The sequence below is a fragment of the Cryptomeria japonica genome, unplaced genomic scaffold (assembly GCF_030272615.1).
Source record: "Cryptomeria japonica unplaced genomic scaffold, Sugi_1.0 HiC_scaffold_181, whole genome shotgun sequence".
Taxonomy (NCBI): Eukaryota; Viridiplantae; Streptophyta; class Pinopsida; order Cupressales; family Cupressaceae; genus Cryptomeria; species Cryptomeria japonica.
This window is the reverse complement of record NW_026729003.1, coordinates 164,196-175,926: the sequence shown is the minus strand read 5'-3', so window position 1 is coordinate 175,926 and position 11,731 is coordinate 164,196. Positions and strand designations below refer to the sequence as shown.

Genomic DNA, 11,731 nt, shown 5'->3' with positions numbered 1-11,731 from the left:
TATTTTATTTTCTAAATATCAAAATGGTTAGAAAACAACACAAATCTTAGATAATGATGAACTCCAAGAATGAGTGATAACAGTAAAAGAGGTTGAACCAAAGTCCATAATGATGATAACTCTAAATCATGTCTTCAACTAAAGCTCATCCAACAATGGTTTCAAACATAATATCACGAGATTAAATTTTTATTCATTCTATCATTAAGGTACACTTCTCTTGCTTTTAATAAAATCACACTTTCATCGTCAACAAATAATTAAATTCTCTCAACTTGCAATGTGTTGAAATATCAATTAAGTATTTTGAATTTTCATCTCAAATTTATAATTATGTTTGTCACTATTTTGTAATAGATTACAGGTCGTATGATTTATGCTATAAATGTAAAACACAACTTATATGACAATAGGGACAATCATATGTTTTAAATGATCTTAGAAATATATTAAATGTTTATCATGACAATAGATACATACAAATTTTCAGATACATATGTTTTAAATATCATAGCAGAAAACTAATTGTTTGATTCAAATAAATAGATATCTGAAGTCTATTTTGAGGAAACATATGTTTGATATGATTTTAGAAATATATTAAAGTTCAATGGTGGCAATAGATTGAACCATCCCTTCCAGAAAACTATTGGGTTGGTCAACAGAAATCCACCTCTCAGAGAAAGGTGCTCCAGGTTTATACATATACAGTTTACAAATATAGATATCAGGATTACGAAAAATTCCACAAAATAAAATTCGATCACACGACACTGTGGCACAAACATTTAAAACAGGGTGGTGTTGAGGGAGAGTTTCCAATTGCCTCCATAAATTTCCTTCCCAATCATATTGCTCTATTCCTTTACTTGTAAATGCAATTAGTCGTTGAAAGGCATACATAACATCGAGGCAAGAATTAGGAATAGACATATTTATTGTTGTCCATGCTCTTGTGGTGGGATCAAATCTTTGACATCTATTAATATCAATGACATAAAACATTCCTTCAATAAAAAGACCCCTACAGCTGTACATTCCCTGGTGCATCTTAGGAAGAAGCTCCCACTTGTCTTCATCTACTTTATAAACTGCTGCTTCACGAAGTTCATTGAGACCATTATCATTTCCTCCCGCAATGTAAATCGATCCATCAGGTGAGGCACAACATGCAAACTCTAGGTTTGCAGGTCTGGGGGTGGGAAATTCAGCACCATGCTTCCATATACTAGGTAAAAAATCATATATCAATAACAATGGAGTTAAATGGCGTGACTGGCCCAGCACAACAATCTTATGATTCACATTTATAATCTTATGAACGATTGCGTTTGTGGGAGGGAGCAGTTTACGTGACTGATCAGTAGGATCGTATATAGATATGCTAATATGATCCTCGAGAAAACATATATATTTCTTAGTCAGCCCAAACTTAATTCTATCCTGATAAAACTGAAAACTTTCCAACATTTCTTTGGCAGGTTCCAACAGCTGCTTAATTTTTGAGTGACATATGTATGGCACTCTTAATAAGATGTCTCGAAATATTTGCTCAGGGAGTTCCCGCAAAAAATCCATTATCAACTTTTTCTTCTTAAGGATATGAAGCTTTAGAGTGTGTACAAATTCGAAGAATTATACCGAGTTGTTGGATCTGTAGACGTTGCTTTATACCTGCAAACGCTTCTCCAGATTTAAAGGTCACCACGTTTGGGGATTCCTTATAATAGAGACTAAATTAACCGTAAAATATTTATGTAATTTATATATATATATATATCACATATAAACGAAATATTTCTATTATTTACGAACTACTTAAAATAAAACCGAGGGTGGTTAATCTATGCTACCATTTTAGACCTCCATTGAGACAATTACTGCATATTTTAATTACAATATTAGTCTTCATGAAGGGCAATATACATATATATTAGACCCTTGGAAAACTTCCCCAGAAAATCTCTCCAGAATAATTATTCTATTGGCAGGTTGGTAATCTTTTAACTTTCTTCTCAGTTTGGGTTTCTTTTGGTTTGTGCGTCCAGTCACTTTATTTTACATTAATTAATTGTGCATTGTAATTATATATATAGTGATTTTGAAATCATTTTCACCAATAGCTTTTTCCTGACTGATGTTACAGCTGCAATTTAAATGAGATCCCTGTACCTTATAACTTCCATTATATGTTCAGGAATTACAAAGCTTCCTACATAGATACAGATATTTGTGAAATAACAGTAAACAGACGTAAGAGGGGAACACGAAATATTTAGTATTTCATGTTAAGTTGATCGAGTCATGGTAGTATCAGCATGAGTGATTTCAGAGAAATTTTTAGTATTTCATGAAATATGAAATTATGAACATTTGTTATATGAAATTAGTGTTAAATGAATTATTCATGCTATGAAAGAATGGTCCATCTGAACCAATACTCAAGAAGGAAATAGTCTATTGTTCAACAGTTTACTGAGTTTGGAATAAAGTTGAACTTTGAGTTTTTAAATTTATATTTGAGAGTGAAGTTCTTAGAACACCAATTCAACATAAATTTAATTTTCTACTACATTCTGTGCAAAATATTAAAGTTTCTTATGCCCTAGATAGGGAATAGGTAGAGAAGATAGCAAAACTTTTACTTAATAACTAAAGTATCAAATAATTAAAGTTCTTTCTTCTTGGCACAAATATTTTCTAAGCATAAAAAAACTTCATAACATTAGAAGACAAGGGCTGCAAGCAGCGAAGTTCCTGCCAGTCTTTGCTTTTGTTTCTGCTGCACAAACTTTTTATGCACCAATAAAATCTCTGGGAGGCAATGGATGTGATAAAGCTTTTTCACACTTTCCAAATGCATGTTTCTTTCATCTGTTTCATTCAAAAAAAATTGTGTAAAGATTTAGTAGTTTGAATAATAAAAGTCATCAGACACAACAGAAGACCAATAGTTAATAACTTAATACACAGAAGTAAGCTAGAGAGCATCCCAACGATTGGCTTCCACATCAAACAATGCCCTAAGTATAGGCCAAAGTTAGGCCAGACATTCCTTTCATGAAGTTGCAGAGACTCAAACTTTCATATCAGCATTTGGTAATAGACCCATGAGCTATGCTCAAACTCCAGAAAACCTTGAATTAAGGGATGGGATTTAGCATACAAAATTAAAGCCATGGATTATGCCCAAGAACAAATACTAGTATTTTAGAACTCCAGCAATAAAATACCCATTCACTATATCTTTATAAAGCATCATTTACCACTGACTGTTTCCCCTCACTATGGAGGTTCTATAGTTGAGTTGAGCCACTCAATCCTCAACCACCACTCATCATTTACTCATGTAGGGACGCAGTTGAAGCCCCTCACCGCTCCATTCTCACACAGATATTATTACAGATATTATTGGTGTTATTTGTGTGGAATAGCACAACAAATGGGGAAAAAGAGAGTTGCAGATGAGGGAAGATAAAAGCCTTCCCTCAGTCACCGCATTTCTTCCTTCCATTTACTTGTACAGGTTTTATTGTGGATATCCAAAGGCTTGACATACCTTGTCAAGTTTTTTATTTGACAGTGCTATTAAATAATTACCTAGAGTTTGAGTCAATATTTTTAATGGAGTTTAGAAAGATAAGTAGAGAGCATTTGACAGTCGATGGGAAGGGAAATGTAACATTCTCTTTTTGAACCACAAACACTGAACTGTTAGTCGTTGACATGGATTAGGGTTGACTGGATTCTGTCAACTCTTAGATTTTGTTATTCTTTTAGTTTGTCAGCTAGTTTTAGTTGAGTCAATTGAATAAGGAATGGTGCAGTTATTCCATTAGCTATCTTCCCTTAAATTAGGGAATCAACTTCAATTAAATTTTGGGTAAGTGTTTGTCAATAGCTAGCATTGAACGTGGTATATGTGGAACGCTTGAGTTGAAGATTACCTAGGTTGTGCTGGGAAGAGGAAAGGCATAATTGATTATCACAAACACAAAAACTTCATTCTGTTCACAGAAATTGGATGCTGCTACAACAGCTTTTTGCTTGAGACAACTTTTTTTCCTTGCAAAAAAATTGAAGATGATTTATGACGTATTCTTTTGTTGCGTTGCAAATCCTCTAGGTGATTTTTGCCATCTTGTACCTTTGCACATATATTTGCTTCCGAGGCAGTTAGGGTTAAAATTTGCAAACGTAGATGTCTGGTGGGCAACCCAATATCTGCCACCTGCTTGATCGTCGAGGGAGGATGGGGGGACTTGTATGCAAGATGTCAAAATCCTGTCCTGTCAAGCAAGTATGCAAGATGTCAAAGTACTGTCGAAGCATGTGGATTATTAACGGATTTCGTCTGATCCTTGAAAACCCCATATCCCTGCAACGCACCGACAGAGCTATCCCTTTTTGTTGGCCATGTGTTTCTAGCGACTGCGCTCTGCCAAAGTTCTATTTTGGCAGCCCCTGCACCTCCCCCTGGAGTCGTGCGTTCTGTCCCGTTGAGAACTGCGCGAACCCCTGCAAACCCTCGACAACACCAGTAGTTAAACGCCACAAAATTTGTCAAGAATATTTTGCTTAACTAATACGCAAGTTTAACGGTTTGAACATTAGCAAATGCAAAAATATTTGAGAATAATTATTTTTGATTGGTGCATTGGCATTGCATAAATCACTAGTTAATAAAGAGGCCTCCGCTATAGTCCCTGCGGGCAGGAACTAATAATCCAGTAAATCAGCAAGGTAATCTCGTCAAAATTCACAGTGAGATCACATTAAGTCTTTCAGAAATACTATATATTTTTACAAGTTATAAACAGATTACAAATATACAGAACACATTACAAATATATTAATATAAGGAACTTGTGTGAACAAAAATTACTTCTACCATTTTACAATTCTTATAAATTCGTGTATATATAAAGTCATTCATTACTACGGTCAAACTATAATATTTGGAATTGAGTTTATTAGACTATTTAGGGGACAAATAAGTTTATAAGTCTATTTAGGGGACAAGTAAGTAGTGGAAATAAGGCTTCATGTGGATTACCATGTGGGTTTAGATCGACATCCACAAGCACTGCCATGTAAGAAAACTAGTTCTTTAAAAAAATTGATTCTTTCTATCCTCAATGAAGACGATTGATTATGTGTCAATGATGATTCATCCAAGGTATCTGAAACTTGGTTGTTTGGATGAATGACTTTTTATGGGGCGGATCAACCACGAAAACTGGCATGACACGTTGGTGGTAGTGGTTGGTTTTGTTGTATGGCACCTCAATAGATTGCTACATACACCTATGTGAATATATATAGTAAGTCATTTATTATTTGAAAATAAGCTTATTAGTCTATTTAGGAGAGAGGGGTTGGTAGTGGTGGATCCTATGTTCGAGGATCCACATGGAGCACCACATAGGTCTAGATCAATATCCACAAGCATTGCCAAGTAGGAAAACTAGTTCTCTAAATAAAAATTAAAACTTTATCCTTCATGGAGGAGACCTACCATGTGTGAAATGGCAATTCATACAAGGTGTCCAAACCTTTGCCATTTGGATATATGAACATTCATGGGGCAGCTCAACCATGACAAGTGGCATAGAACTTCGGTGGTACTAGCTAATTTTTCCACATGTCGGTCAAACAATCTACCACCCTCTGTGCTCGACAATGCAAATTAAACATGTTTTGCCTCCTCACTCCATTCCAACTAGCCACATTAACTATGTGTCCCTTTGCATTTACTCGATCTATTTAGTGTGCAATATCCAACAAAGGGTCCATTAAATGTTTCATTTTATTGCACATCATTCCCACTTTCCCTCCCTTCTTTCACACATATTATGGAGTGTTTGTGACCTTTGCCTCTGGAACATGTTCAACTCAGGTCATTGAAAATCCTATTCTCACATCAGAAGATGTTTAGCTCTATGAATTCTTTGGCATTTTTCTAAAGGTTGGTTTGGTGTTATCCTTTCCTCATCTTGCAAGTGTTCTCTCTATCACTGAAGGTATGTGTTCATCTATTTTTTTACACACTTTATTCTCCTTGTAGGTACAGGGTATCAAATTCAATTCGCTACACAAATCTTAGCATATCTGGAGAGTGGTTAATGGGAGATATCACACCTTGACAGTAGTGGTTGCAGTTCCTGTGCTGGTGCATGTATCAGATTGCCATGGATTTGGCATTTAGGACATTTCTTGGCGAAATGATATGAGTCTTTTTCCATAGTAGGCCAGTAGTATCCCATTCGTAGAAGCTTTTTAGCAAGAGTAGTGCCACTCGAATGTGTACCACAAATACCTTCGTGAAGCTCGTGTAAAGCCGAATCAGAATCATTACGATCAAGACAACGAAGAAGAGTACCATCTAGACCTCGACGATATAAGGTATCAGCGGTAAGGGTGTAACGGGCAGCTTGTCGGATAAAGTTACGTTTTTGGTTGCGGGATTGGTCAATGGGTAATATATTATGCTTGAGGTAGTCATATATTGGTCCATATAACGGAGAATCTGAACCGGTTAAGGCATATATAACATGAGATTCAGAATGGTCATAGGCGGGAGAGAACAGTTGCTCTACCAGGAACTCATAACGACTCTGTTGTTCTGGAATTTGTAGTAATGAAGCGATCGTAGCCATTGCATCGGCTGCTTTGTTATTTAACCTTGGTATTTGCTCAAAAGTGATGTGCACAAAATACTGTTTGAAATCATCCACCATCCGTTTGTAGGGTAGTAGCTTATCATCCTTTGTCTGATAATTGTTGTTGATTTGATTGATGACCAATTGTGAGTCTCCATAGACTTTTAATTCTGTGATCTTCCATTCGACGGCCATTTTGATGCCTATGACCAATGCTTCATATTCAGCCATATTATTTGTACATGGAAACATAAGCCTGTATGATCTTGGCATAGTGTGTCCTTCAGGGGTGATGAATAGAATGCCGGCCCCTGAACCATGTTGGGTATAGGATCCATCAAAGTATAGGATCCATTGTTTGGAGGAAAGAGCAAAAACGTCCCTGTCTGGAAATTCAATGTCCATGATTTGTTTTCCTGGTAGCGGTGCGTCAGCCAGCTGATCTGCAATTGCTTGTCCCTTGATGGCGCGTCTTTCTGTGTAGTGGATGTCAAATTCACTGAGAATCATAACCCATTTAGCTAATCGGCCTGTGAGAGCTGCCTTACTGAGTAAATATTTGAGAGGATCAATTTTGGCTACTAGCTTGATAGTGTGTGCTAGCATATAATGTCGGAACTTTTGAGATGCAAAAACAACTGTTAGGCAAGCCTTTTCAATGAATGTATAATTGAGCTCATATCCATTCAATGTTCTACTGATGTAATATATGGCGTGTTCTTTTCCTTGTTGATCTTCTTGTGCCAATAATGCCCCCAGTGAAACATCTGTCGTTGATATATACAATATAAGAGGCTTTCCTGCAATTGGTGGTACTAGAACTGGTGGATTCATCAGGTATTGTTTGATTTGGTAAAAGGATTCTGCACATTTAGTCTCCCATTTGAATGGCACATTTTTGTGTAACAAGTGGTTAAATGGCAGACTTTTATCTGCTAATTGAGCGATGAATCGTCTGATTGATTGAAGTCGCCCTTGGAGAGATCGAAGTTGACTGATATTCTTTGGTGGTGGCATATCCATGATGGCTTGTACCTTTGTTGGATCCACTTCAATACCTTTAGCTGAGACAATGTAACCTAGTAACTTGCCTGATGTAACCCCGAAGACACACTTCTTAGGGTTAAGTCGGACTTTGAATTTCTGCAATCGATCAAAGATCTTTGTTAGGATGCCAAGATGTTCAATTCTGGTGAAGGATTTGGCTAGCAAATCATCCACATAGTCTTCCATAAATGTGTGCATCATATCATGGAATATGGTTGTCATTGCTCTTTGGTAAGTGGCTCCGGCATTCTTTAAGCCAAAAGGCATTACATTCCAACAGTATGTTCCCCAAGGACAGGTGAATGCTGTTTTGTCTTGATCTTCAGGAGCTATTTTGATTTGATTATAGCCTGAGAAACCGTCCATTAATGAGAGCATTGCATGGCCTGCTGTGAGATCTACAATTATATCAATACTTGGTAGAGGAAAGTCATCCTTTGGGCAAGCTTTATTGACATCTCTGAAGTCGGTGCATATTCTGATACTACCATCTGGTTTTGAGACTGGAACAATGTTAGAAATCCATTCTGCATAGTCAATAGGTCGAATGAATCCGACATCTAATAATTTCTTTAATTCTGTTTTAACCATGAGTGCTATCTGTGGATTCATCTTTCGTAGTTTCTGCTTGACTGGCTTGACCCCTGCAGAGATGGACAAGTGATGCATGATTAAGTGTGGATCCACCCCAGGCATATCAGCATATGACCAGGCAAAGTTAATTTGCTGTCCTTTAAAGAAGATGATGAATGCCAATCTTTCCTCTTCGGTCAGAGATTCTGCAAGGTGAATGTTTCTGACGGCTTCAGGGGTACCAATGTTGATTGATTGAGTGGGCTCAATCAATATGGGTGATCGTTCATGAAAATGTTCAGGAAGAGTGTCAAGTCTCCCATCATTAGGTGCCTTAAAAAGGTTTTCACCCTCAGATGCGTCCTTTATTTTTACTTTTTTGGGATCCATTGCTGCCATTGACTGGTTTTCAGCATTAGTTTCATTATTTGATTCATTTTTGCGACTGAGAGACTTGGCACTCCCTGAAGAACAGACGTCGGTATGCGGTTCACTGGTAGAGCCTGGTCCGGGAATTACGGTGCATAGGTAGTGGATAATAGATTTATCATCTGGAAAAATTGGGATACCATGAGTCTCAGATTCAGTCCAGTCGATGAGATCAGGGAAGACAAGTGGTAAGGAATCATGGGGTGGGTCAAGTTCAGCTACTGTAAGTGTTAGAATAGAGTTATCATCGTGATGGGTCTTATTTTTAAAGAAATTTAGGGTTTCATCGAGGTCTTCGATGGTATCATCTTCTACATAGACTTGTTCGTAATATTGCTGTTCGCTTTCCTGAACGTCATAGATATGTTGTGGTCCAAATTCAAGAGGTCTATCTTCTGCGTTATGTTCTTCTTGAGAAATGGATATGAAATCAGTATCATCTGGGATATTTGTAGTAGTATCTGAACAGGTACCCCATTCATATTCATTTGAATTAGTCTCATAGGCATCATCCCAAATTCTATCTGTGTTGTAGACAGGTATGTTGTATGGCGAAAATAAATCCTTGATGATAGATACTATTTTGACATTTTGTGTGGATTCTGTATCTGATCCATCTTCTACATTTTGGATTTGTTCATATATTGTGCTTCCTCGGGGAGGAATGATGGGTGCTTGTGATGATAGGATTGGTTCTTGAGCCACTGGTGTGTGAATATGAACCACTGCTGCAGATATGGCCTTCTTATGATTCAGAAGCTTTCCCTGATGTATCTTCTGATCTTGACGTTCTCTTGCCTTACAGATTGTTTCTGCTGATTCAAAGAGAGCTTCCTGCCATGATTCTTCCTTGTATTTCTTCTTTGCTTTCCATTGAGGTTTTGTATTTGTATGTGGCGGCCTTTTTAATAGGAAAGTGAATTTAGAACCTAATCCTGCCTTATTTCTACTAGGTTGTGAAGGAAGATCTATAGGTTCAGTGACTCCTTCTTGGCGTTTCCCAATAGGTCCTTTACCGCCATATCCCATTTGTTTCATGATCAGGTAGCCTTTTCCATATAAGTGTGTTGGTAGAACAATGTCTAGAGCGGCCGCTCTATTAGCTTCTTCTTCATCTTTGTATAGCCAGTTAAGAACATCTTTATCTTCTGATTCATGTGCTAGAGTTCCCAATTGTATGAAGGTACCATTAAATTTAGTTATGGGCTGAGTTGCCTGATGTATTGATAGAGTAGGTAAACCATGTGATCTAGGTGATGTTGGCAATTTGGTTAAACACAAAGGCTCCATAGAGTATTCGCCCATGCCTTGGGCTTTGATTTGCATTTTCTGTTTGAAATCTCCCCATAAGGAGTTGGATTTTGCTATTGGTGGATCAGGTGTCGAAGACTGTTGCTTTTCTCTGTTATAAGGAACCAAACTGTCTTGGGCTGCCCCCATGGTATTGCAATGTTGAAATGGATTGTGATCAGCTGATATGGAGATTTCCTGTCCATCATAAGGAAATTTGACACACTGGTGGTATGTAGAAGGTACTGCTTGCATTTCATGTATCCAGGGTCGGCCTAGTAAGATATTATAAGTGAGATCAATATCTAAAACTTGACATATAGTATCCTTTTGCACGGGGCCTACCTGAATAGGTAATATCACTGTTCCTTTAGAGGACCGTTCCTCATCATCATATGCCTTTATGGTAATCTTTTTACAAGGATCAATAGATTCTTCTGAGAAACCTAGTGCACGGAGAAGCTTTAAAGTACATATATTAAGTCCGGCTCCTCCATCTATTAAGACTCTTTTGACACGGTGTTTGCAAACAATGACTTCAATATGTAAAGGAGTATTATGCGGATGACTCAATGAAGTATTGTCATGCTCTGAGAAAGTGAGGTTATGAGACTCTGTCATGTGGGCCACCATAGCTTGGAATTTGTCTATATCCAGATTTTGAGGTACATTTGTTTCTAAGAGCGCTTGCTCTAATATGTCTTTGTGTCTTGGAGATAGTTTTAACAATTCCAGGATAGATATCTGAGCTGGAGTTTTTCGCAGTTGAGTAACTAAGTCGTATTGGATTTTGGGTGTGGTGGTTGGAGGTGCAATATGTCCCTTTAAGACATATTTCTGGGTCCGGGTTGTTACATTGACAGATTCATGATCACGTTTATCTCGAATGGTTATAACATTGACTTGATGGTCTTCAGCTGATATGTGATTGATTGTGTTGTTGTAGATGTGATTGATACGAGCTCCGCGGGTATCGTTTGAAGTCGATGCTCCATCTTTATAATTTGGTAAAGGATCTTTGAAGGCTTCGTGATCATTATTTGTTTTGAGACCATCCACTGTTAAGTCCCCTCGATCAATCATGTCTTGGATTATGTGTTTCAATCTCATGCACTCGTTTGTTCTATGACCTTTGTTTCGATGAAAATCACAATAATGGGAATCATTCCACCAAGGTGGTTTGATCGGGGGTTCATAATTGTTGATTGGAGGTAAAGAAAGAACCTTGTTTGTTAACAGCTCTCTAAATGCGGACTCTAATGATTGGCCCAATGGTGTGAAAATACGCTTATGGAAATTGTTGGTGTTGTTGCGTGAATTGTTGTTAGGCCCTGGATTCAGGTTTTTGTTTTGATTATCGTTGGCATTGTTGGTGTTGAGTTGTCCTTGAGTATTGTTGGGTGTATTGGGAGTAGCATTTTTAGGATTTTTCGTATTCTGAGTATTTCCTGATAAAGCAAGCACTGGCTGTTTAGATTTAGGATCATAGGATTCATTGTTGCCGTCGTTTTTATTTCGAGTCCAAAATCGGGTTTTGTCTAGGTTGGTATTGTTTTGGTTATTGTAGTTTGATGAGTTCGTTCCTTCTTTGTAGAATTTGAGTGTTCCCTTTTTGACACAAGCTTCCTCTACTTGGATGCCATTTTCAATTAACTTGTCAAAAGATGGGATGCATTGAAGTTTGAGTCTGTAACTCATTTCCCCATTCAAGTTATCAATGAAGATTTCCA

General features: G+C 37.4%; 1 protein-coding gene across 1 annotated transcript; it reads right to left on the bottom strand.

Moving 5' to 3' along the window:
• Window positions 1-600: 600 nt before the first annotated feature.
• LOC131062354 (F-box/kelch-repeat protein SKIP20-like) lies at window positions 601-1,578 on the bottom strand. The gene has a single exon (XM_057995990.1). The coding sequence runs from the start codon at window positions 1,576-1,578 to the stop codon at window positions 601-603; it is 978 nt and encodes a 325-aa protein (XP_057851973.1).
• Between the last annotated feature and the right edge of the window lie 10,153 nt (window positions 1,579-11,731).

Excerpts from the sequence above, each read along its gene's own strand:
- LOC131062354 (XM_057995990.1), bottom strand. The coding sequence starts at position 1,578 with ATGGATTTTTTGCGGGAACTCCCTGAGCAAATATTTCGAGACATCTTA.